General features: G+C 40.4%; 1 protein-coding gene across 2 annotated transcripts in view; it reads left to right on the forward strand.

The window, feature by feature from the left end:
• The first annotated feature begins 1,350 nt into the window (after positions 1-1,350).
• The window catches only part of lamb1a (laminin, beta 1a), a 91,349-nt gene continuing 64,891 nt past the window's right edge, over positions 1,351-27,808 (forward strand). Inside the window, exons 1-7 of one of the 2 annotated variants that reach the window (XM_041203628.1) lie at positions 1,351-1,595; positions 3,428-3,603; positions 11,833-11,962; positions 17,646-17,719; positions 25,118-25,306; positions 25,538-25,601; positions 26,870-27,075. In XM_041203628.1, coding sequence (XP_041059562.1) covers positions 1,565-1,595; positions 3,428-3,603; positions 11,833-11,962; positions 17,646-17,719; positions 25,118-25,306; positions 25,538-25,601; positions 26,870-27,075 — 870 coding nt within the window. In that variant the 5' untranslated portion in view covers positions 1,351-1,564. Of the gene's footprint in view, positions 1,596-3,427; positions 3,604-11,832; positions 11,963-17,645; positions 17,720-25,117; positions 25,307-25,537; positions 25,602-26,869; positions 27,076-27,590; positions 27,623-27,808 lie in introns of those variants that run through there. The other variant, XM_041203629.1, reaches the window with a different exon arrangement.

Here is a 27,808-nt window from a genome sequence, read left to right on the forward strand (position 1 = left end):
TTTTACCATTTTTGCAATCTCTGGCTTCATTTCTTGCTGCACTGTTGAGTTTGTGCACTCTGTCCCTCCCTGCCATGCTCTGGTTATCATTACTTAAATCAATACCCTACTCTATTACCTCTTTGTTTCCCTTTGATTTACCACATCTCCTCTCACATGATCCTCCCCTCCCCCCAACTACTTAGTTTAAAGCACTCTCTAGAGGGCTTTAGATAGAAAAAAAGGTTGGCCTCCCTAATCTAGACCCATTGGATGTCAAAAAACATACTGAATAGGATCAGGCAAAAAAGGAAGCTCATGTCAAATACTGAGAGCTCAATACCACAGAAAAACAAGTAGAGAAAATGCAGGAATGAAATTAAAAAGGAGATAAGGAAAGCAAGGAGCAAGCATGAAAAAATATTGGCAAGTAAAATAAAGGAAAATCCTAAGAGGTTTTATAAACACACAAAGAGAAAAAAGGTAACTAAGAAAAGAGTAGGGTAACTTATGTGTGGAGGTGAAAGATGACGGTGTGGTTCTTCATGAATACTTTCACAAAAGAGGGGGTGATAGACATTGTAGTTAAGGAGGAGGAGTCTGAAATTGGATGGGATAGTGAGAGAGCACAAAGTATGGGGCTTAGCATCTTTGAAAGTGGGTAAATTGCTGATGTTTTTCGATAGTGGACTCATGTTTAAAGTCAGAGTATGTGGAGTCATGGAACAACACAATAGAATGGAGAGCAGGCTGGCTACAAAACAGAAAACAAGAGAGAAGGGCTTAGTGGTTCCTACTCGGAGTAGCAAAAGGTGGTAAGTGTTGTTCCACAGGAATCGGTGCTGGGACCACTGTTTACAATTTAATTAAACACTGCACTCTCGAGTTATATGCATTAATGAAAAATTCGAGGACGACACTGAAGGAGAAGGTTCACTCAATGTTGCAATGAAGTACAGGAACATATTAATTCAGTCGCAGAGTCAGTGAATAATTAGCAAATGTGGAGATGAAAACTCATAAGTCATTGGATGCCACAACGAAAGCGCTATTAATGGTTCGGGATGAATTTACCAAGATGGGCTGAATGGCCTCCCCCTCCAACTGCGATTACCTTTTGATCCTTGACTACTTCCCTTTCACGTTGCTCACCAGTCTTCCTACTCTTCATGTCATTTGTTTTGGCTATTCCCTCTATTCCACTCTTTTTTATATATATATATATGATAAAAGCTCCGACTCTCTAAAAAGAAAAATATTTTTACGTCAACCTTTAAAACAGTTTGGGGGCTCAGAAGGTTCTGATGGAAAATGACCACACGGAAGGTGGGTGGGTAGTACACGCATGCGTATTGTGTTCCCGTGTGCTCCGGGAGTTGGAATCGGGGCGGGAACAGGAGTGGGAGTCGGAGTGTCCTGCGGAGAGAAGCTGGAAAATCGCCCCACCACATCGCGGGATAATGCGCTCTGTTTGACTAGTTTTCATTAATGAATTATCTCTATTCTCCTTTTGTTAGTTTATTAGCTAAAAAAAAAACACAGGCACGGAGATTTTTTTCTCTGTGAAGAGGGCAATTAGACGATAATGTGCCGCTTCAGGATTTTAACCGTTTTAGGTAAGTTTGTTTTACAATTCCTTTCTCCAAACCGTTCAAGTTTCGTGCAATAAAGTCAAAGTAATTCTTTCTTTAAAAAAAAATTAAAAAGGGAAACACTTGGAGATGAAAAAGAAAATTAATTGATCGCAGCTGCACGCAATAACTTTTTAACCATCTGTTCCTGCGAAGAGCGAATTCTCTCACCAAGTTCTGAAAAACTTTATAAGATAGATTATCTGCCAAATTTGCAGCTTTTTTTTGCTGCGGGAAACTTTCCCATCAGTTAATTTTAAGTGAAATGTTTCTTATGCGCTGATTGTTTTTGCACACTTTCGAACGATCATTATCGTAAGATATTGTGGTTGATTCGAGATTCGTTATAAATTCCCCCAAGTAATATGTTAATTTGTACTCTCTATGTAAAACTTGCCTTCGTTTGAGGAAGTTTCTCGAACTCGATGAAATCTTCCCAGCTCTAAAAATCCCTAATACAGCAATGCACATACAGCAAGACTAGCGGTTGAATAAAACTGAATCCATTCTTCAAAGGGATTCCTCCCTCTGTCTATAATCAGCTGTCTGATCCCAGCATAATTTATACTACAAACCTTTTGTAAAAGATTATAATTTACCGGGCTGTTCAATAAGATTTCCATCTAAGATAAAGTATAAACTGCAAATACAGATTGACCTATTATATGTTTAGGTAATAGAACTAACTCTTTTAAAGTTGAATTATGATGCTGTTGCAGTGTACTTTTCGATAGATCCTTTATAGTATATACTTATGTTTCCCAGAGCTTTAATATGTGTTTAAATAGGTGTTTTAAAGAGATCAGCTCAAAATTGTTGCACAGCTCAGCGGCCAGGTTGGCAATCACACCACCAACCACATTAGCTGAGACCTACGAGATCACCTATGAAATAGCAGAGGCTTCACACTGTAGAATAACAGCAGTGTGGAGCAACAAAGCTCCCTTAATCCCTTCAATTTCCTTTAATACTGTATTGAAAATCTTGCCAGGATTTGGAACCATGGAAGAATGCATGTTGTGTAAAGTTTGGTTGTAACTGGTTGGAAAACAGTAAGGAAGGGAACCACCAATATCACTGATTAAGTATCAATAGTTTAACTGGGTGACTCATTCTAATGAGTTCAATTGACTCAGTTAACCTTAATCTGTCTGCTCTCTCTGCTCTCCTTTGTTGGCTCAGCTGGTAGAATGGAGGACTGTAGGTGACTGTAAAACTGATATCCTTATTAGGCTGCTGGTTCAATTCTGGCTTTACATTTTTATCAACAGTAAGCTAGTTGCTTGGTGGTGGTAGCATTGCTGAAAAAAGAGACATGCTGTCAAAGCCTATGATTTGCTTTTGTCTCCAGATTAAGTAACTAGTCACTGATTTCATTCATGTTAATTGCTTGGTCTTTAAACTGTCACATAGCACAAATGTAATTTGGTGTTTTTGTGTCTGTCCTGATGAGTGCAAGACAAAAAGTTTCAACAGCATGTCTGTTTTCTTCAATAACAATTAACTGTTTAACAAATTGTAAACTTTGTAAGGGAATATAATGAATCTCGATCAAACACTTTTATGCCATACTATACAAGATATTTTTCATCTTATTTTAGACTGATGTTCTTGAATGTGATGAATTGGATATTAACCTGAAGGGGGAACATTACTGGGCTGTGGGGAAAGAGCAAAGAATGGGAATATTGGATACTTTGATAGCACAGACATTATAAGCTAAATGGACTCTTTCTATGCAGTATGATTGTATAATATTGGTAAGCATCTTTGTAGCTATTGTGTGCTATAACCTAGGTGTGCTCTTTGTCTTTCAGTCACATTTTGGCGCTGTGTTATCACTCAGGGGCCAGAATTCAGCTATGGCTGTGCTGAGGGCAGCTGTTACCCAGCCACAGGAGACCTGTTGATTGGGCGAGCAGATAGACTCTCCGCCACTTCCACGTGTGGCAAGTATAAACCTGAGCCCTTCTGCATTGTCAGCCACCTTCAGGTATGATATATGTGTATTATTGAGTGTGGTTGTGAGGGATAAAGATCATAGAGGTCTATACCTAACACAAAAACACCGATGCACTGAAGCCAGGCCTATGATTTGCATTTGTCTCCGGATTAAATAACTAATCACTCTGGTTTCATTCATGTTAATTGCTTGGTCTTTAAACTGTCATAGTACAAATGCTAATGTGGTAGGACTGAGGTACAACAAACTTTATCTTGATGAAAACTAGTAGGCTATTTCTATTGCACAATCACTTATAAAAATGCAGCTTTGTAATGTTCCTTGAGGCATCTGATCATGTGGAAACGGCCCTAATTGTGCTGTGGGTTAAATTGCATTGATCAGAAAGAGCTGTGCACGTGGATACTTGTGCAAATGCAATTTTAAGCTGCTTTTACACTGAAAGCCACTAGTGACATCACTCTGTTGATGTGTTGATCTTGCAAAGCTGCCACTTTATTTCTGAATGGGCAGGTTTATAATGGTTGGAGAGCAGAAAACTGCATTGCTGACCGGTTTGGAGCATTACACATAGTACTCTATATGTGGTCTCAACTGTAGCAAAACTTCCCTACTTTTATTTTCTATTCCCTTTTCAATAAACCATAACATTCCATTGCCTTCCTAATCACTTGTACATTCATGCTATTGTGATTCATGAACCAGGACACATAGATTCCTCTATACTGCAGAGTTCTGTAGTCTCTTGCAATTTAAATAATATACTGCTTTTATATTCTTCCTGCCAAAGTGGACAAGTCCACATTTTCCAATAATCCATCTGCCAACTTTTTACTCATTCACTGAATCTATCTACATCCCTTTGCAGACAGATGGCCTGTGCACAACTTGCTCTCCTACCTATCTTTCTGTCATCAGCAAATTTAGCAACTGTACGGTCAGTCCCTTCATCCAAGTCATTTATATTGATTGTAAGTAGCTGAGGCCCCAGCACTGATTCCTGTGGCACTCCACTTGTCACATCTTGCCAACCTGTAAATAACCCATTGATGCCTACTCTGTGCTTCCTGTTCGCTAACCAATCATCAAGCCATGCTAATATCTTAACCTCCTTCACCATAAACTCATGTTTTATGTAGTAATCTTTGATGTGCCACCTTATCAAACATCTTTTGAAATCCAAGTACACCAAATCTACAGGTTCCCCTTCACCCATGTTGCTTGTGACTTGCTCAAAGAATTCTAATGAATTAGTTAAACATGATTTCCTTTTCACAAAACCATGTTGCCTTTGCCTGGTTGCATTAAGATTTAAGTACCTTTTTAATAATAGATTCTAGTATTTTCCCTATGACAAATGTGAGGCTATTTGGTCTGTAGTTTCCAGCTTTCTGTCACTTTCTTGAATAGAGGAATTACATTTGCTGTTTACCAATCTGATGGAATCCTTCCAGAATCTAAGGCATTTTGGACAATTACAACCAATGCACCTACTATCTCCACAGTCACTTCTTTTAAGATCCTGGAATGAAGTCCATTAGGTCCTGGGGACTTGTCAGCTTTTAATTCTAAAAGTTTTCTCAATACCCTTGCCCTAGTGCTTGTAATTGTTTTAAGTTTCTTGCTCCCTTTCATTTCTTGATTTACAAGTATTTAAGGAGTGTTATTTGTGTCTTCTACAGTGAAGACAGATACAAGATATCTGTTCAACACTTCTGCTATTTCCTTATTTCCCACTACTAATTCCCTAGACTCTTCTAGAGGACCCACATTCACTCTAGTCCCTTTTTTTCCTTTTTAAATACTTGTAGAAGCTCCTACTGTTTTTATATTTCTCCCTCATTTTTTAGCCATTCTTTGCTGGTTTTAAGATTCTGGTCAATTTTCTGACCTACCAATAATCTTTGCAGAATAGTATGCTTTTTCTGTCAGTTTGATAGTATCTTTAACTTCCTTAGTTAGCCATGAATGGTGCATCCTTCTCCCAGAGTCTTGCTTTCTCACTGGAATGTATCTTTGTTGAGTGTTATGAAATAGGGATGCCACTGCATCCCTACTGTACTACACTTTAACCTAATTTCCTGGTTCACTTTAGCCAGCTCAAATTTCATATCCTTGTAATTGCCTTTATTTAGGTTTAAAACACGAGTATGAGACCCACTCTTTTCCTCAAACTGAATGCCAAGTTCAGTCATATTAAATCACTGCTGCCTAGAGGCTCCTTTACTATGAGGTCATTAATTAATCTTGCCTCATTGCACAGTACCTGGTCTCAAGTAGCCTGCTCTCTGGTTGCCTCTAAAACATGCTGCTCTAAGAACTTATCCTGAAAACACTCATGAACTCATCTTCCAGGCTACCTTTTTCGATATGAATGTCCAATCTATGTTTAGATTAAAATCACCCATGATTATTGCCGTATCTTTCTTACGAGCACCATTATTTCTTCTTGTATATCCCGTCATACAGTGTAGTTACTATTAGGGGATCTATAAACTACCCCCACAAGCGACCTCTTACTTCTGCTATTTCTTATCTCTGCACAAACTGATACTACATCATGATTTTTAGAACTAAAACTCTCTCGCTATCTTACAAATGTCATCCTTATTAACAGAACTCCTCCACTACCATTTCCTAGCTTCCTATCCTTCTGGATTGTGGAGTATCCTTGAATATTCATGCCCCAGTCTTGGTCACCTTGTAGCCACGGCTCTATAATGGCTATCAGGTCATACGTATTTATTTCTTTGAGCTGACAATTCATCCATTTTGTTATGAATGCTAAGTGCATTCAAATACAGAGCCTTTAGTTCTGCTTCTACTATTTTTGCAACTTCTAGCCTTATCTGCAGACGCAGGCTTAAGCTTGCACGCTCTGTCCCTTTCTGCCATTCTCTGCTTATCATTATTGCTACATTACTCTTGTTTTCTCCTCTCCTTTCCCTTTGATTTATCACATCTTCCTTCATGTGATCCCTGGCCCCCATTAATTAGTTTAAAGCCCTCTACTGCCCAAGTTTTATGACTTACCAGAACACTGGTCCCAGCACGGTTCAGGTGAAGATTGTCCCAACAGTACAGCTCCCACTTTCCCCAGTATTGGTGCCAGTGCGGCCCCCATGAATTGAAACCCATTTCTTCCACATCCAACCTTTGAGCCACACGTTTAACTCCAAAATCTTACTTACCCTATGCCAGTTTGCTCATGGCTCAGATAATAATCCAGAGGTTATTATCTTTCTGAGGTTCTGCTTTTTAATTTATTGCCTAGCTGCTCATACTTGCAGCACAGATCCTCTTTCCTAGTCCTATCTATGTCGTTGGCCCATAAGTGAACCATGACAAGTGAATCCTCCTCCTCCTCCCATTGCAAGTTCTCCTCCAGCCCCAAACAGATGTGCTGACCCTGGCACCAGATAGGCAACACAGCCTTCTGGACTCTCGCTCTTGGCTATAGAGAACTGTGTCCATCTCCCTGACTATACTGTTGCCTACTATCACTACATTGCTATACTCCCCCTGCTTGAGTTGCTTCCTGTATCATGATGCCATGGTCAGTTCAGTCATCCACCTTGCAGCCCCCACTCTTGTCCATACAAGCTGCAAGAACCTCAAACCTGCTCGACAATTGTGAAGGCTGAGGCTCCTCCACTTGTAGCATCTCAATATCCATATCTGCGTCACTTGCAATCACAACATCCTGTCCCTGACCAAATCAGTTGACCCTAGCTTATGACGTGAAGAACTTCTGGAACAAAGTATTCAGGTAACTTTCCCCCTCCCGGATGCATCGCAGTGTCTGTAGCTCAGCCTCCAGCTCAATAACTCTTGAGCCAAAGCTCCTCATCCTACAGTCACTTTCTGCAGACGTTTGCCGTGGATCACAATGGTCCCCGCTTATTACAGCTGTGACACATCACCAGCCAGCCATCGTTATTGTGTTTTAATTACCTTATGAATTAAATTTTAATTAATGCCTCTAGTCTTGCTTGTGCTTGTATTCTTATTATTTCAATTAATGTCCTACTTATCCCAATTTTCTAGTTTAGATAAAATAGAAAATACTGATCAGCTAATCACCAACTGCTTTCCTGTGATTTCACCCAATTTTTGTTTCCTTCATGTATAAAGACCATTTCTTTCTACTATTATTTTAAGTGCCATACTGAAGGACTGTTGCACTATTTGAGGTGTCATCTTTTGGATGCAACATTAAACCAAGGTCTATGTGTTTGCTCAGGTAAATGTGAAAGATCTCTCAGAATTGTTCAAAGGGAGGGAGATCTTGTGTTGTAGACACAAACCAGGACAAATAAGGTCATGGGGCAGGAGGGTGGAATTGACTAGGGAAGGGACATAAAGGCATAGCACACAGATTTTGGGAAGACTATTGAGAGCCCAAAGATAGGTCATGAGGCAGAGTTGTATTTATTGGAAAGTAGAGTACATGGAGCTAATGCAAATGTTTGCGAGAGGCTATGGGCTGCCCTGTAGTTGAGGAAATAGGAAAGCCAGTGATGCGAACATGAGAAGTTGAATCGTAAACCATTGGGGTGGGGGTTGGGGGTGGAAGTAGAGCTTGAAGTGGAAGAAAGTAATTTTGTTCCTGATGACAGATCAGATGTGAAGAAGAAAGCTTAGGATTCAGCAGATTTCTAAGAATTCAAGCCTTCATACAACAGGGTATAATAACATGCTGCTAATGTTTATTCTCTGTGGCTAAATATATTCAGTTTCCAGTTGCTGTACACATGCTATTTGTTTTTCTAATTTACTTAATTTCATTTTGCACTACATAAGTGCAATTTTTTATTATTCTTGTCAGCTGGGGTGTAGTCCTGGTATAAACAGCCCGAGAAATCATAGCTCCACAATGTCGGTCTGCAAATTTTGCACTAGATTAAAGCCATTGGTTCTTGTAAACACATCATAAGTCCCAGTAGTCTTAAATATCAGGTCTGTCTATTATATAGCTGAGCTTAGTGCAACCAGCAGCTGACTGAACAGGGGAGAACAGTGCATGTAGACAGTTCTCTTTAGGCAGGAGCAGTGTAAAAATGCCTTCTCTCTGCAAACTGCTCTTCTGGCATGCAAGAAAATAGAGAAGTGATACCAGTTAACTGAATGATTTTAACTGTGAAAAGATGTTTGGCTCCAAAGTTTACCTTAGTAACTGAACAATGTCACTATCACTGTCAGTACTAAAAGTCAACATCTTTGTTCATAGGGGGTAACCCAGAGAAAGTATGGAGAACAATTGAGTCCGTGGATGTACTGGACAAGAGCTGGGACTGCGACAGATGCAGCCTTCCAGTGCTGACTGTACATATCTGATTGCGGAGCTTCTCAACTAGTTAACTATTCTGCTTTGCATATTTTCTTGGTCCCCATTAAGGTGGAAAAGAATATTTGCTATTTCATTCAACCAGTATTGTTATCAAACGAGCAAAATACTGAGATGCTGGAAATTTGAACTAAAAACAAGATGCTGGAAATATTCAGTAGGTCTGTCAGCATCAATAGAGGGAAGAGCAGAGTTAATGTTTCAGGTCAGTGATCTTTCACCGTAGCTCCACAGAAATGTTGGTCTGTAATCTTTCATCAGATTAAGGCTACTAGCTCCTGTGAGCACAGAGGGTGAGTCCCAGCTTGCTAATTATAATCGTCTTTTCTGATGAAAGGTCTTTGACCTGAAACACTAATTCTTCTTCTCTCCACAGATGATACCTGACCTGAGTATTTCCAACACTTCTGTTTCATTTCAACATTAGTCAATCCTGAATCAAGTAAAACTCAGAGACAAAAACAAAAAAACTGCGGATGCTGGAAATCCAAAGCAAAAACAGAATTACCTGGAAAAACTCAGCAGGTCTGGCACCATCGGCCAGATGCTGCCAGACCTGCTGAGTTTTTCCAGGCAATTCTGTTTTTGTCAAGTAAAACTCACCCTGATCATCTACACCTCCATGGGCAAAACGTTGAAAGCAGCATGATTATTTAGTTTAAAATGCTTTCAGTAGTGTGGAATGAACAGGTTACTCAGATAAACGCTTTTGTTGCAGCTGAGTAGTAAAGCCCTATTTTCAATAGGCCTAATCAATTGGAGTCTGGCAGCTGCTTTCATGTGAGATTATTGATTCCAATCACAATCAGCGTTCCTGTTTTTGTCTTCATTCTGCAAGTGGTATCCAGTTGTTAAATTTCAATGGTTTCAGCTTTTATCTAATTTGCTCAAGAAATTGTGCAAATAATGATGCCTTGAAGAAATGTGGCCATTGTGGCCTTTACAAGAAATGATTACATTTAAATCTCACTGAGAACAGTAACCTCATCACAGCATCTAATCCTTGTCATAGGTGTTCCAGAACACTCTTTGAAAAGAGAGCTTTAAACTTCACTTGTGGACTTCTAGTCAACATCTGCTGAAAGTTATTTGAATTCTCTTTGGGAACTAAATGTATTCTAATACAGGCACATCTGTTTCAGATTTTAAACTTGTTGGAAAGCAACAAGGTACCTTGCAAATATTCGAAATGAATACTGTACAAAAGCAGTTTTGCATTTTTCACTTTTTCCTAATAATTACTAAGTTCTGTGAGCAACTTTTGTTACTTACTTTACTAGAAAGTAAATTTTGATTAAACATCAAAATCCTTGGGAAAGAAAACCACGTTGGGTGCGTAATAGGCAGCTGATCTACTACCGCCCATTTTGTGACCCAGCTGAAGTTGAGTTTTACCCCCCTGGATAGATGTAGACTTTCTAGATTGTGATTTGCTGGAAAGTCAGTGATGGAATGCAGATGGATAAATTGGCTTGCATGTTCTTGCTGATTTTTAATTGTAGTGGTTCCAAAGTTATCAAAGGCATGAACCACTAACCCAAAATAGTAATTTGTGATTTCAAAGTGCTTTCATTTTGTTTTTAAAAAGGTGCTTGGCAAACTACTTTTTTGTTTACAAATGAGATGCAAGGGTAGTAGGTTTCAAAGCATGTCATCTATCATTATCGTAAAAGAATGCTACATGGCTCTGCTTCCTCCACGAATACTTTATCGTGAAGGAGTTACCACAAATTTATTTTCAGACATTTTTCCCATTTTGGTATGAGATTGTGACGTATCGTCCATTGAGTTTGCAGTGTTAACCCCTTTGTTATTCTGTGGTTTTACACCAAATTTATGCTTATTGTGTGCAAGTTGCAATGTGTAGTCTTCTAGTTATGCTACATACGCCTCTGAAAGTTTCTTATTGATTTGTTCAATCCCAGTGCATTTCCTAGTCCCTTGGGAGAAGCAACACAAATGAATATAGAACAAATGGGTGGCAAAAGGACATTTTTGACATTAGCATTGCATGACTTGTACTTGGCAGTTTAAGGAACATTTTAGCTTTTATGTATTTGTTCCTGTTATAAATGTGAACTAGCCTGCCTCAGCTCAGCTGCTGAAACCATTATCTGTGCCTTTGTTACTTCTGGACATGACTCAACTATTTCAGTGCTCTCCTGGCTGGTCGTCTACCGTAAACTTGCGCTCATCCAAAAATGGTGCCTTATGCTAACTTGCATCAAGTCTCCCATTCACCCATCACCCCTGTGCTTGCTGACCTACGTTGGTTTACATTCTGGTAATAACTCAATTTTAAAATTTTTCAAATCCCTTGACTCTGTAACCTCCTACCCTTGGATCTCTGCTCCTCCATTTCTGGCCTCTTGCTGTTACCCAACTTTTCTTCAGTTCACCATTGATGACTGCTTTCACTGCCTTGGTCTGAAGCTTTGGAATTCCCTTCCTCTGTCTTTCCCTCCCTTGCCTCCTTCAAGATGCTTTTTCAGATCCTCCAGGCTTTTGGTCACTTATACAGCTTTATACATCTCCTTCACAGCCCCATGTCTAGCAAGATCTGATTGTGTCTTTGTCCCCCAACTGTGGAGTGGGGAATAGGATAATTATTGTCCCTGCTATCACCTTAATTGATCTTCTGCCTCACCACTTGAGTATGATTGAAACTTGGAACCTCCTGATCAATATGACTCAGGATCATATCTGGTGCATCAATCACTTCTTGAGAACATTGAGCATTCTTTTTACTATTAGGAAAAAGTACAAATGGAGATCAGTGTACAGTCCACATTAAAATAAGAAATAATGTTTACTAAATGTGCCCGATTTTGCTGCTTGTGTTCCATCCAATTTTGCATTGTATTCAGTATTAGGAAAATTGAAAGCATGCTAAATTTTTTATTTTTTTTCAGGAAGAAAAGAAATGCTTTTCATGTGATTCACGGACTCTTTTTGCTGAAAATCCAAACAGTCACAGAATTGAGAATGTTGTCACAACATTTGCTCACAACCGACTAAACACCTGGTGGCAGTCTGAAAATGGTGAGTGTGGTTGATGTGAGAATATAAATGTAATGTGTTTATCATAAAGCAAGAACTGTATGTATATATTTCATATCTGAATTTTGTTGAATGATGTAAACCAGCAAACTTTCAGTGGTAAAAGGCCTTGAAATTTCATAACAAAATTAACATTAACTTAAGAACTTTCAACGAAATGAGTAGATGAGTAAATGGTTCCTGGTGCATCACTGAGCCATGCGGACGGTTGTTGGAATTAATCTCAGCCCTTTTGCTGAGTTAATTAAGCTCAGCTGGGTGTTATAATTTGATGCTCTTTGATTTTGAGTGAGTAAGAGACAGACAAATAAATCAGCTGGAGTTTCTCGCCCACATCTGTGACAAGTGATCCTGCTGCTGGAAGTTTTAGCTGGGTGAGAACATCCACTTGGTTATGGGGAACCTCCTTGAGTCCACAATCAAAGCCTATCCTCACAAATAATGATGTGATAGAGGACTGTTATGCTCATGGAACTGTATCTCAGCAATCTGAGTAGAGGTGAAAGAGAAAATTGAGAGAGAAATTTCTATTCAAAAAGATCATCAAGTTGACAGATGTTCTGAGGTGACCAAGTATACTTTTCTAGAATGAAAGAAGCTTTAACTGGCATCCAATACTCTAAAGCCAGGTGTATGTGTTGGTGCCAGGAAGAACAGTAGTAATAAGGAATTCGTAAGTTAGAGGAGCAGACAGGTGTTTCTGTGGCCATGGCATGACCCCAGGATGGTATGTTGCCTCCCTGGTGCCAGGGTGAATGATGTCATGGAGCACCTGCAGGGCATTCTTCTGTGGGAGGGTGATCAGCCAGAGGTCTTGGTCCACATTGGTACCAATGACTTGGGTAGGAAAGTGGATGAGGTCCTGAAAGCAGACTTTAGGGAACTACGAAGAAAATTGAAAAGCAGGACCTTTAAAGCAGTAATCTCAGGGTTACTCCAGTCCCATGTGCATGCGAATATAGAAAAAGAATTGAGCGAATAAGCATGTGGCTGGAAAGCTGGCGTAGGCATTGGGACCGGTCCTGGGTGAGGTGGGACCTGGACAAGTGGGACTATCTGCACAGGTTGATTTGCTAATGCTGTTGGGAGGGGAGGGGGGATGGTTGTTGAAACTACATTTGCAGGGTGTGGTTAAAACTACATTGGGGGTGGGGGTGGTGGTTAAAACTACATTGGCCGAGGAATGGGAACCTGAGGAAAAGTTCAGACCAGGGAATGGGAGGTAGAGAATTAGTGAGTGACCCTGAAAGACAAACAGCACAAGTTTAAAAAGTGTACAGCACAGGAATTTGGCAGTGTTAAAAGGCACATATATAAATGCCAGCAGCATAGTAAATAAAGCCGATGAGCTGAGGGCACAGATACATGGCAGCATTATATCATCGGTACAATGGAAACTTGGTTTAGGGAGGGGCAAAAATGGCAGTTCAATACCCCTGGATAGTGTTTTCAGGCAGGATAGGGTGGGGATTAAAAAAAAGGTGGGGGTGTAGCATTATTGGTTAAAGAATCAATTACAGCTGTGAGGAAGAATGGTATACTAGATAAGCATCAAATGAGGCCCTATGGGTTGAGCTCAAATAAAAAAAGGGGCAGCCACACTGCTAGGTGTGTATAAGAGACCCCCAATTATTGGAAGGTCATATGTAGACAAATTTCTGAGTGCAAAAACAATAAGGCAGTAATCATTAGGGACTTCAACTACCCTAATATCAGTTGGGATACGAACAGTGCAAAGGGCACAGAATTTTTGAACTGCATTCAGGAGAACTTTTTTAGCCAGCAAATAACCGTCCCAAAGAGAGGGGGCACAGTTCTAGATTTAGTCTTAGGAAATTAAGCTGGGCAAGTGGATGAAGTAACAAGTGGGGGACCATTTTGGACATAGTGACCATAATATAGTTAGATTTAGCTTCATTATGGAAAAGGGCAAAAATAGAACAGGAGTAAAAGTTCCGAATTGGGGGAAGTCAAGTTTTACAAAATGATGAGCTGGCGAAAGTGGATGGATACAGCTATTAGAAGGCAAAACTGTGTCAAATCATTGAGGCATTCGAAGGTGAGATTCTACGGGCACAGTGTAGACATGAAATTACGAAAACAAAGAGAGGATAAGAAAAAATATTGGCAGGTAAAGTCAAAGAAAATCTTAAGATGTTTTACCAGTACTTTAAGAGCAAGGGAATAACTAAGGAAAAAGTAGGGCCTATAAGAGATGTACATGGTAACTTGTGGGTTGACGCAGAAGATGTGGGCAAAGTTCTGAATGAGTACTTTGACTCTGCTTTCACGAAGGAAAGGGATGATGCAGCCATTCTAGTTAAAGAGGAAGAGTGTGAAATATTAGAAACAATAAGCATAGTGAGGGAGGAAATACTGGAGGGTCTGGCATCCTTGAGGGTGGATAAATCACCAGAGCCAAATGGATTGTATCCCAGATTGTTGAAGGATACCAGGGAGGAAATAGTGGATGCTCCGAGGATCATTTTCCAATTCTCATTAGATATAGGCGAGGTACCAGAGGGTTGGAGGTCGGTGAACGTTGTACCATCGTTTAAAAAGGGTGCAAGGGATAGGCCAGAAAATTATAGGCCAGTCAGTCTGACTTTGGTGACGGGCAAATTATTGGAGACAATTCTGAGAGATGGGATAAATGTCACAGATACGGATTGATCAGCGATGGTCGGCATGGTTTTGTTAAGGGAAGATCGTGTCTTACTAACTTAATAGAATTTTTTGAGGAAGTACCCAGGAGGATTGATGAGAGTAGTGAATGAATGTTGTCTGCATGGATTTCAGTAAGGCATTTGATGAGGTCCCATATAGCAGATTGGTCAGGAAAGTGAGATTTCGTGGGACATAGGGGAAGGTGGCAGGTTGGATCCAGAATTGGCTCAGTGACAGGAAACAAAAGACAATTGTTGATGTTTTTGCAAATGGAAAACGGTTTCCAATGGTGTTCACATTGGGGCCCTTGCTGTTTGTTGTATATATTAATGTTTTTGACTTAAATGTGGGAGATATGATTGGGAAATTTGCAGATGACCTAAAAATTGGCTGTGTAGTTGATAGTGAAAAGGATAGCTGTTGACTCCAGAATGATACCAATGGTTTGGTTGAGTGCGCGGAGAAGTGGCAAATGGAATTCAATCCAGAAAAGTGTGAGGTAATGCATTTGGAGAGGGCAGACAAAGCAAGGGAATACTCAATAAATGGGAAGTTATTGAGAAGGTTGAGGGACCTTGGAGTGCATGTCCACAGGTCCTTGAAGGTAGGACATGTGGACAAGGTGGTCAAGAAAACTTATGGAATGCTTTCTTTTATTGGATGAAGTATTGAATACAGAAGCAGGGATGAAATGCTGGAACTGTATAAAAGGCTGGTTAGGCCACAGCTGGAATTTTGTGTACAGTTCCGGTCACCACATTACAGAGGGACATAATTGCCCTGGAGAGAGGAGATTTTCAAGAATATTGCCAGGGTTGAAAATTGCAGCTACGAGGAGAGATTGGATAGGCTTAGGGTTGTTTTCCTTGGAAAGGGTAGACAGGAAAGACTTGTTTCCCCTAGCTGAGATGTCAGTTACCAGGGACATAGATTTAAGGTTGGTAGAAGGATTAGAGGGGACATATGGAATAACCTTTTCGTCCAGGGGGTGGTGGGTGTCTGGAATTCACAGCGCTCAACTCTTTTAAAAGGTAGCTGGATCTGCATTTGAAGTGCTGTAACCTGCAAGGCTATAGATCAGGTGCTGGAAAGTGGGATTAAAATTAGTGGCTTTTTTTTTAGCTGGCACAGGCACAATAGGCTGAATGACCTCTTTCTGCACTAACATTTATGGTTTCATTCTTCAAAACTAAATTTTCTCAACTGAAACATTCTCAAAAGTATAAGTTATAACAGCCCAAATACTTTAGATCATTCAGTTTACTGTGCAAATGAGAATTAGTTCAGATGACGATGAAAACTAAATTGGATAACTTTTGAACATGAATTTGATCCAATAAGTTAATAATGGCCATGATAGAACTTTATTTGGAAACGTAAGTCTGAACTGCTTAGGTCCACTGGGAATGACTTGTTGGCCCATAGGACTCTAAATTGAGTAGCGTTGATGTTTGTCTAAGCCATTAGCACCCATACCATGGATTTTGTGCATGACTAACAATCTAGATGACTTTCTAGTTTTGGGGCCAGTAAATATGTTGTTTGTGTTGCAAGCAACATGCTTTGGGGGCAAGGTCATAGCATGATAATGTGACCCGCCACACGTATTGACTCTAGTGACAACATTATTTCAAATATGGGTGCTGGATAAGATATCTTTGCTTGTCTGCTCATGCAGAATAACAAACCAGCTGATTTGTGCAATTGTGTTGCCAGTAAGATTGGAAGTTATGGATGAGGAAAGCCATTCAACCCATCTAAACTCCTTTATCTAGCAAGGTCCTAAAGTTACTGTCCTGGCCCCCAATTTTTCTTTGCATTCTGGGATAAACCCTTTGGATTCCTTTGAGTCAGTCATCTTTTCAAAGCTAGTCCCCTTTTTGGTGGGGGGGAGGGGGAGTCATGTGCTCTTGCACTACTCATTCATCATTTGTCTTTGTCATATTAGCCAAGGTAATGCTTACTGTGCACAAACACTACCAAAAGAAAGCATTTTGCTTAAAGACAAAAGCTAGTAGCCAAATTTCTTATAATTTTCATATTTTCTTGCATATTTTTTGCTAACTTTTTATACCTTACTCTGCCTCAAAATCTTAGTAGAATTGGTTGCAAATAAATTATACAATTACATTACATTAGTTTAACAATTTCTTTAATGCTGTGCTCTTTTCAAAATACCATCTTCTTCTGTTGCTCATTGATCCTATGATGAAAACCCAGAACTTCACCCACCAACAGAGGATGGAACCTGACACAGAAACTCAATGTGTTCAATTGTGACCATGATCACAATGTTTGCTCCTCTGGAACACAGATATACAGATGTAAAAGTCCAGGGATTTGTTGGAGACATTCTTGGCACGCTCCAAGGAATTTCTGTTTCTATAAAACCTTGACATCAGTGCTTCTGAAAAGATCATGGCAAATTACTTGTGCACAAATTGTGGTTCTTTTAGATTCTGCCACCTTGTTACTTTACCCTGCTCACTTCTCACTTATTTCCAAATATTTTATTAATCATTTGTTTTTAGTGTTATGACTGAAGTTATTGGTTTCTGTAAATTTATTTGTAGGGGTGGAGTATAAACACCAATATAAACCGTTGTAATATGCCTTGGAGGGATAGCAGCATGCCGTCACTAGAAGGGAAGTGTGTCATGCAATCCAGTCCCGGTTTTGCTTTGGCCAGTGAGCAGAACACAGCACTCTCAGCTCTGCTGCTGATGTCTTCAAGCTTTCTGCCTTTGCATAAATATTCTTTTGTGCCTAGTCTTAATAAATGAGCCCACAACATGTTTACTCCAATCCCTTATGAGTGATGCCTTTTATATCATTATAAAAACACAATATAGACCAACTGGGTTAAATGGCCTGTGTCTGTAGTGTAATTGCTATGTAATTTGTTTCCTGTTTTACTACTTAAACATAGTAAAACTGTTCAAACTGTTGTAATGGGCTTTCTCTTTTTTTCCGTTTAAAATTTGTTTTCCTTCCGCAGGTGTGGAAAATGTTTCCCTTCAATTGAATCTGGAAGCTGAATTCCATTTTACCCACCTCATTATGACCTTCAAGGTAAAAAGTTAGTTATTTACAAGTGCTTAAGTTGTTGAAAGGCTCATCATTTATTTATTTTTATATAGTACAATTTTATTGGAATGAAGTGAGTCACTAAGTTTAACTAGCCATTCAAATGTAAGTTTCCAGACCTGTAATTGCTCTTGTGCATTTTGTTTGTGAGAGTTATTGCTCCTTTGGGTGGTGAAAATATTGAAGCTCCTATTAAGGGCTTGTGAATTTTACTAAGGTTTTACAAAGCTTTTAGAAAAGCTACTTCTTGCTCACCATTTGGATCATCTGACATTCACATATCTAGCTTCTTTTAATAAAACTCCCATTGCAGGAATATTGAATTTGCCTTTTAAATTTAAATGTATAATGTATGTTTGATTTCTAACTACCTGGCACAGACTGTCCTGTATTTGGAGATAGTGTCCCCATGAAGACTGCTGTATACGCAGCCACCTGAGAAGCATTAGGAATGGTTTTAACAGTTCTGATTTTAATTTGTCAATCAATAATCAAGGAGTGAAAGTGCTGTTGAGGCGATAATTTGGAGGAATTAGTTCACCTACTGTAGGAAATCTAAATCAATAGCAAGTTGGACTTGAGTTAATCTTTCTTACTTGATGCTTGAATGCCATCAACTATGCATTTTTAAAATTTTGTTCTCAGGATGTAACTGGCAAAGCTTTTATTGCTCAGTCTTAGTTACCCTTGTCGTGGTCAAGCTGTAAATGATTAAGAACAAAGAACAAAGAAAAGTACAGCACAGGAACAGGCCCTTCGGACCTCCAAGCCTGCGCCGATCATATTGACTGTCACAATAAAACATTTTGCACTTTCGGGATCCATATCCTTCTATTCCCATCCTATTCATGTATTTGTCAAGCTGCCTCTCAAACATGGCTATCGTACCTGCTTCCACCACCACTTCTGGCAGCGAATTCCAGACACTCAGTACCCTCTGCGTAAAATACTTGCCCTGCATGTTTCCCCTAAAGTTTTCTCCTCTCACCTTAAATCTATGTCCCCTATTAATTGACTCTTCCACCCTCGGGAAAAAGCTTCTGACTATCTACTCTGTCCATGCCACTCATAATTTTGTAAACTTCTATCAAGTCGCCCCTCAATCTCCGTCACTGTAGTGAGAACAATCAGAGTTTCTCCAACCTCTCCTCATAGCTAATAACCTCCAGACCAGGCAGCATCCTGGTAAACCTCCTCTGCACCCTCACCAATGACTCCATATCCTTCTGGTAATGTGGTGACCAGAATTGCATGCAATATTCCAAGTGTGACCTAACCAAGGTTCTATATGACTTCCCAGCTTTTATACTCATTACCCCGGTCGATGAAGGCAAGCATGTCATGTGCCTTCCTGGCTACCTTATTCACTTGTGTTGCCACTTTCAATGACCTGTGGATCTGTACACCAATATCCCTCTGCCTGTCAATGCACTTAAGGGTTCTGCCATTTACTGTATAATTCCTATCTGTTTAGACCTTCCAAAATGCATTACCTCACATTTGTCCGGATTAAACTCCATCTGCCATTTCTCCGCCCAAGTCTCCAACCGATCTATATCCCGTTCTATCCTTTGACAATCCTCTTCACTATCTGCAACTCCTCCAAGCTTAGTGTCGTCTGCAAACTTACTAATTAGCCCAGTTACATTTTCCTCCAAATCATTTACAAACACTACAAACAGCAAAGGCCCCAGCACTGATCCCTGCGGAACACCACTTCTCACAGCTCTCCATTCAGAAAAGCACCCTTCCACTGCTATCCTCTGTCTTCTATGACCAAGCCAATTCTGTATCCATCTTGCCAGCTCACCGCTGACCTGTGCGGCTTTACCTTCTGTACCAGTGTGCCATGAAGGACCTTGTCAAAGGCCTTACTGAAATCCATGTAGGTAACATCCACTGCCCTTCCATCGTCAATCATCTTTGTCACTTCCTCGAAAAACTCAATCAAGTTAATGAGACATGACCTCCCCTTCACAAAACCATGCTGCCTCTCACTAATATGCCCATTTGCTTCCAAATGGTAGTAAATCCTGTTACGAAAAATCTTCTCCAATAATTACCCTATCATTGACGTAAGGCTCACTGGCCTGTAATTTTCTGGATTATCCCTGCTACCCTTCCTAAACAATGGAACAACATTGGCCATTCTCCAGTCCTCTGGGACCTCACCCGTAGCCAGTGAGGATACAGATTCCTGTCAAGGCCCCAGCAATCTCCTCCCTTGCCTCCCTCAGTACTCTGGGGTAGATCTTATCTGGCCCTGGGGACTTATCCACCTTAATATTCTTCAAGACGCCTAGCACCTCTTTTTTGATCTCAACATGATTCAGGCTATCTACACACTCTTCCCTAGACAAATCGACCACTAAGTCCTTCTCTTTGGTGAATACTGATGAGAAGTACTCATTTAGTATCTCTCCCATTTCTTCTGGCTCCACGCACAGATTCCCACCTCTGTCCCTGAGTGGGCCTACCCTTTCCCTGGCCACCCTCTTGCTTTTTACATATGTATAAAAGGCCTTAGGATTTTCCTTAATCCTGGTTGCCAATGACTTTCCATGACCCCTTTTAGCCCTCCTGACTCCTTGTTTAAGTTTCTTCCTAATTTCTTTATATTCTCCATGGGCGTCATCTGTTCCCAGCCTTCTAGCCCTTACGAATGCTTCCCTTTTCTTTTTGACTAATCTCACAATATCCTTACATCAACTTCAGTGGATCCTCTCGTAATTGGTGAGTTCTGTGGTTGATTGGCATGGATGCCCACAGAACTGCAGTTCATGTTGCCGTTGTTAGTGCTTCTTCAACTGCACCGCTTCTGGTCTTCCTGTGGGCACATTGGATGTTGCAAATTTGGCATAGGTGGTCCTCGAAATATACGGAACCAAATTTCACACGGGCTGGTCTGCTGCAAGTTTCCCCAAGAGAGGTGATCTGCAGAAGTTTCTAAACAGCCTTGCTACTTGATGAAGTTGTATGTCACAGAGAGAAAAATCTGTTACTGGGATGAGAGTTGAGAATTGCCTTAATTGTTGCTGTGTTTCTGGATCTTTCTAAAGAAATGCAAGGATGTTTGTAATCATTGTTAACATAGTAGATTAGAAGCAAACAGTATCCATTTAGCGAGGAAAAATTCATTTACTGCCATCTCTCCAATCTCCAATTTTTGATTGTGTGGTATTAATAATTCTTCCTTGAAGCAATAGTTGTTTGTAAATGTGTAGAATTTACTATATCAGCAGAGCCAATTTACTTTTGCACACTAGGCCAGTCTGCCCAAAAGCAGACTATTGCCCAGGGCTCTCTTGGTAGCACTCTCACCTCTAGTGTCAGAGGTGAATGAGTTCAAGTCCAAAGCTGGCATGCAGTACTGAGGGAGAGCTACATTGTTAGGAATGCCATCTCAGATGAGATGTCAAATTGAGGCTGTCAGGTAGATGTAAAAGATTGCACACTATTTTGACGAAGAGCAGGGGAGTTGCCATGCTGCCTGGTCAATATTTATTCCTCAACCTGTCCTTCGTGATGTTGATTATCACCCTACTGATTATAGGAGTTTATGTGCAATTTGGCTAATGTGATTCCTGTTGCAACAGCGACCCAACTTCAAAACTATTTCATTGGCTGTAAAGCACTTTGCGAGATCCTGAGGTTGCGTAAGGCGCCATATAAATGCAAGTCTTTCTTTTGGAAAAATACTAATCAAAGCTTTCACCCCCATGCACTGGACAGTTTTTGGATTAAGGTATTCTGATGTTTAAAACATCCTTTAAGTTATAACTCCATTTATTAAATTATAATCAATTTACTAAATTATAACTGAATAGCAGTTTTCTTTTATAATAATGCAAAATGCTGAAAAAACTCAGGTCTGGCAGCATCTGTGGAGAGACCAACAAAGTTAATGTTTCAAGTCCATATGACTTCAGAGCTAAAGAGAAATAGAAATGTGATGGATTTTATAATGTTTAAGAGGTGGTGGAGCAGGTGGAATGAGATAGAAGGTCAGGGATAGGTGACAGCTAAGGAGAGATTGACAAAGATGTCATGGACACAAGACAAAAAGGAGTGTTCAGGGTAGTGGTGAAGAGTAAAGAAGGTGCTGGTAGTGGCATAAAGGTAGGATAGCAGAAGGTGTTAATAGCAGAACAAGGGTCAGCAATCTGAAAGCGAAACATAAAGACACTGTTTGGGGGGAAAAAGGATTTTTTAAAAAATGAACAAATAAATAAATAAATAGATTAAAAAGCGGCCAAGGAGGAGGAGAGAGTTCATGGTCTGAAGCTGATGAACACAGTGTTAAGTCCGGAAGGCTGTAAGGCAACCAGCTGGAAGATGAGGTGCTGTTCCTCCAGTTTGCGTTGGGCTTCAGTGGAACATTTGCAGCACACCAAGGACAGACATGTGGGTATGAGAGCAGGAAGGTCTGGGTCATGCTTGCGGACTGAGCGAAAGTGTTCTGCAAAAAGGTCACCCAGTCTGCGTTTAGATGTAGAGGAGACCATGTTGGGAGCAGCGAATACAGTAGACCAAATAGAAGGAGGTGCAAGTGAAGCACTGCCTCTTCCTTTTCAGGTGTTAAGGAATGCAAGCTTCAACAACTTATTGATACCAATGCCCATCTGGGACCCTCCACTCCTTCCTGTCCCTCTGACCCCATCCCTTCTTCTTATCTCACTCCTTGCCACGTATTTCCTTCGCCCCTCTGATGCTGAATGCTCTGTACTCAGCGAAGAGCTCAATTTCATCCCCTTATGACCCCAACTCAATTAACTCTCTCTTTCCATCAGCTTTGTCTCAATGCTCACTTCTTTGGGCAGGAGTCTGTTTCCTCCTCTCTCCTCCACTCCACCACCCCCCCCCCCCCCCACACACACACACACACACACACACACACACAAACTCCTGGCCCCCAAACTTCCTGCCTTCTCCTGGACCATGACCCCACCACCGAACATCAAGCCATTGTTTCCAGGACTGTCACTGACCTCAACTCCCCTGGAGAACTTCCCTCCTCAGCTTCCAACTTCACACAGCCTGCTTCTACCTCCTTCCCAAAATTTTCAAACAGGACTGTCCTGGTAGACCCATTGTGTCAGCCTGTTCCTAGCCCATGGAACTCTTTTCTTCTTCTCTTGACTCCATTCTCTCTCCCCTTGTCCAATATCTTCCCACCTACGCTCATGATTCCCCTGATGCCCTACGTCATATCAACAATTTTCAGTTTGTTGGCCCTAACTGCCTCCTCTTCCAATCCCTCTGCACCTCTGTATCCCACCAAGATGGCCTGAGGGCTCTCCGCTTCTTCCATGAACAGAGGCTCGAACAATCCCCATCCACCACCACTCCTCTCCGCCTGACTAAACTCTCTCACTCTCACTGAATAATTTCTCCTTTAACTTGTCCCACTTCCTCCAAATATAGGGTGTGGCTTGGGTACCTACATGGCCCCCAGTTATGCCTGTCGTTTTGTGGGGTATGTGGACCATTCCTTGTTCCAGTCCTACTCAGGCCCCCTCCCACAACTCTTCTTTCGGTACATTGATGTCTATGTTGGTGCCGCTTCATGGTCTCGCCTAGACCTGGAAAACTTTAACAATTTTGCTTCCAATTTCCACCTCTCTCCCTCTCTCTCTCTCTCTCTCTCTCTCTCTCTCTCTCTCTCTCTCTCTCTCTCTCTCTCTCTCTCTCTCTCTCTCTCTCTCTCGCTCTCTCGCTCTCTCGCTCTCTCCTTCATGTGATCCACCTCCGGCACTTCCCTTCCTTGATCTCTCTGTCTCCATTTCTTGTCATAGACTGTCCACCTATATTCGTTACAAGCCATTGGCTCCCACAGCTACCTCGACTACAGCTCCTCACACCCTGCTTCGTGTAAGAACTCCATCTCATTCTCAGTTCCTCCCCCTCCGTCACATCTGTTCCATTGGTGCCCCTTCCAAAACGGCGCTGCTGACATATCTTCCTTTTTCCTTAAATGAGGTCTCTTTCCCCCCCCCCGCCCCCATACAGTTATTAGGGCCCTCAACTGTGTCTGACCCATCTCCCACACTTCTGCCCTCACCCCTTCTCCTTCCCCTCCCAGAACCATGATCTGTCCTCACTTTTCACCTCGTCAACCTCTGCTTTCAAAACGATCAGCCTCCTCCATTTCCACCAACTCCAGCATGATGCCATTGCCAAACACATCTTCACCACACCCCCGTCAGCACTCCATTGGGGCCGTTCCCTCCGGGGCACCCTGGTCCACTCCTCCATCACCCCCAACTCTTATACATTCCTACAAAAATTGTACACCTGGGAAAGTGGTAAAGCCAAACTTTTTTTTGAGGTGGAAGAATATTGTTAATACTTTATTTGATAAAGCCAGTTTGTTCTAGTGCCTTGCAATAGACATTTGTGCCAAAAGAAATCACTTCCCATCCATCTGACTGCACCCAGCAAAGGAAATGATAGATATACCAAACATATATTAAATCCTAATGCAAAGATTTGAGCATTTTCCCCTTCTCGATTATAATTTATCAATAGAAAAACAACATAGGGCACCATTGATCTGTATTTGACTAAGCAATGCCCATGTATCTCCATAAAAGCTCATGTTCCTGCTTTCGAATCAATTGACAGTGTGCACATTGAATTAACATAAAAACTACACCAAGTAGCGGCCTGTACATGCATTTCAGCATAGAAAAAATAAGGTCATTTTACGCACCGAGCTGCCTCATACACCACGATCTATGGTACTTTTACAGCAAAAAAAATTGTAATGGCTAGCGGTTCCATAACATTCCTTAGATAACAACAATGACTTTTTAATCACTGACAGTTTCAATTTTAGAGTTGTTCAAGTTCTTCATGCATTGCCTTGCTGCCTTATTTCTAGGGGTGGTAATGGTTAAATTATGTTGCATATGCTTAACTTGTATCCCCTCCACTTTAGAAAGTTGAGAGATGATCTAAATGTGTTTATAATAGGAGAATTTGATATAGTAGATACAGAGAAACATTTTCCCTGTGGGGAAATTCCAGAACAAGAGGGAAAAATCTTAAAATTAGAGCTGGGCCTTTCAGAAGTAAAATCAAGAAGTAGTTTTTAACGCACAGGATGAAAATATGAAATCTTCTCCCAATGTGCTGTGGATGCTGGGTGAATTAAAACTTTCAAGTCCAATCGCCAGAACTTTGTTAGATAAGGGTATCAGGGAAAAGGGTCAAAGGTGGCTGATTGGAGTTGAGATCACCCATGATCTAATTGAATGGCTGAAAAGGTTGAAGTGACTGGCTCCTGTCCCTATGTCTCTTTTCCCATGTGCAAGTTATTAATACATATTTGGCTAAATCAATCACTTTTTTTGAAAAAATTAAAATGTCTTTTTTCTCCAGACTTTTCGTCCAGCCGCTATGATGATAGAGCGATCTTCTGATTTCGGAGAGAGCTGGCAGGTCTATCGATATTACGCTTATGACTGTGAGTCATCCTTTCCAGGCATTCCAACAGGATCATTGAAGAAAGTGGATGACATTATCTGTGACTCTCGGTACTCTGATATTGAACCTTCTACTGAAGGAGAGGTTTGTGACAGATGTTTGGTAGTAAACAGAGCTGTTGATCTGGGCTTTCCACCTGGCTTAAAATAATGCAAATATAAGTATTAAAATACAATTTAAAATAATATTTCGGTCCAAAACCCTTTCAACGACCTATAGATAAATATTATCGTGGCTCGTAAATTAACCAAGCTTGTCTGATGCGCACACATTGTCATTTGTGTTTTCTGTTAAACTTATCTTGTCTGTCTTTAGGTTATCTACCGGGTGTTGGACCCAGCCTTTAAAATTGAAGATCCTTATAGCCGAAGAATACAAAGTAATTGTTACTAGTTTACGCCACTACAACTTAATTCTTTTAATAAAAGCTAAACATTTCTGTAAACTTCACACATTTTCTCTAATTGCTGTCGACTATTTATACAGCAGCACATTGATTTAATCTATTACCGCCAATACTAACATGGACCTCTAAATATTTTCTGTTGTAATTGTTTTTCCGGTAATTGTGTTTCTATACTGATGGTAATAACTGGGTAAATAGATTTGTATTAATCATAGTTTCCTGTCTGGCCAACATGCTTCCTGTTGACTTGAATATAACCTGATTACAATAAAGGAGTGTAGGATGTTCCTCTTCAGGATGTTACTTTTAGAAGGGGGCTGGAAAACTTAGATTTTTCTTCAATCTCTTAAACTTCCAGCTCTCGCTCAGTTTCGTCTGTTACTGTTATAGCCCAGATGAAATAACAATGATAATCTGGAAAATAATTATACTATTTTTGTGAACAAAGTATTTCCCCCCCTTCACTGAATTTGACAAAAAATTAGATTTGAATATGGACTCAATAAAAATGAACAACAGGTCCACCCAGATTTATATTTAAACCCAACCTGGTGTATTCCTGATCAATGAGTGAACTTTCTCTGGTTCAGAAACTAGCAAGTAAGGGACTACACTTGCTGCACTCTGTACTTAAGTGGAATTTTTACCATGTACAACAATTTTTCCTCTGTTCTTGATCTACATGTGGCAGGGGGGTGGGTTGCTCCAACTTTATTTTTATTTGGCTTGTGATGTTCCGGAAGAAGTCTGCAATATTGTTTTTATCTCAGTTGTCTAGTTTTTACAGCTGAAATAGATTTTGGAATTGATTTTATTTAAATGAGTATAGGATTTGTCTGACTCATTTGTCAATCTTACATACTCTTTGTATTGCAGATTATGTAAGAGATGTCAGCTCATTAACTTAGGAAAGATACTTAGCTATTTGATTGCAGTATCTTTGCATTAAATTTGCTGGAACTTCTAATGCTGTATTCACATTGAGCAGAGAAGTTATTTCAATTTCTGAACCTTCCATTGATTTGTCATAAGGCACTTTTCAGGAGTATTAAAATTGACATAGCAGTATGTTATACTTTTTAGCTTATAATTAGCCTTACAATACAGTGGAATTGAAGAATAATTAATGGATGTAGGCTAGTAAAATCTTGTATGTGTATTGAGGAAAGTAACCATTTTACTGTTTTCAGAGATACCCTGATCTCAATGGAAGGATTTTAATTTCATATTTTATTTTGAAGATATGCTGAAGATAACAAACCTGAGGATAAAGTTTACCAAGCTCCATACCCTGGGTGACAATTTGCTAGACTCGCGAATGGAAATCAAAGAAAAATATTACTACGCTATCTATGACATGGTAGTTCGGGGCAACTGTTTCTGCTATGGACACGCCAGTGAGTGTGCTCCTGTTCATGATTCTGATGACCAAGATGTGGACGGGAAGGTGAGTACAATTGTGAATTAAGTAAACAAGACATGTATTTTCAACTTTTGTGTTGAAATTAAATAATTTTAACTGCATTGGCTTCTGTATTCAACATTACGGTAATAAAATATATTTTTGCAGTGTTGAACCTGACTACTACAAAACGTGGAAAGTCACAAACTTTGTTTCAAGCCTTGAATTGAGATTGTGCCTCTTCCACAGTGAAGTTTGGTGCTTCCATCAGAGCTTAATTGAACCCAGATGAAAAGTTTCCTTGACCTGGCTGTGCCATTTCCTGTTCTGAGTCTTAAGACAAAACTGAGTTCACAAACTCTCAGCAACTGTAGGAGTTTCTCAATTTCCTGCTATAGTGGTCAGATTGCAGTCTGGACACGTTTAGTTTTCTTAAGGCACATTGTGCTAATTTTATTAATACCATTTTTACTTGCTGTTTTTTTTTAATCTTTTCCCCTCTCTTGGGTTTTATCCCAGCTGCAAGATAGAAGTGGCAACAAACCTGCTTTGAGACATTCAGTGATAGCCTGAGCCAGCTGATAGGATATTTGTAAGAGTGATGTAGGGGGGAAAAATTCTAATTTCCCTCTTGGTGCCTCTGATTCCTGTTACCCAGCTGTTTTGAGATCATTAATTTAGTGCTGTGACTTAAAGTAGGATGTTTGTATCTCACTGCTGTACAGAGTAGTGCTTTAGTCTGCACCACATTGTTCTAAAAGCTCTTGCTAATGGGAGA

This window comes from Carcharodon carcharias, chromosome 13 (genome assembly GCF_017639515.1).
Source record: "Carcharodon carcharias isolate sCarCar2 chromosome 13, sCarCar2.pri, whole genome shotgun sequence".
NCBI classification, from domain to species: domain Eukaryota; kingdom Metazoa; phylum Chordata; class Chondrichthyes; order Lamniformes; family Lamnidae; genus Carcharodon; species Carcharodon carcharias.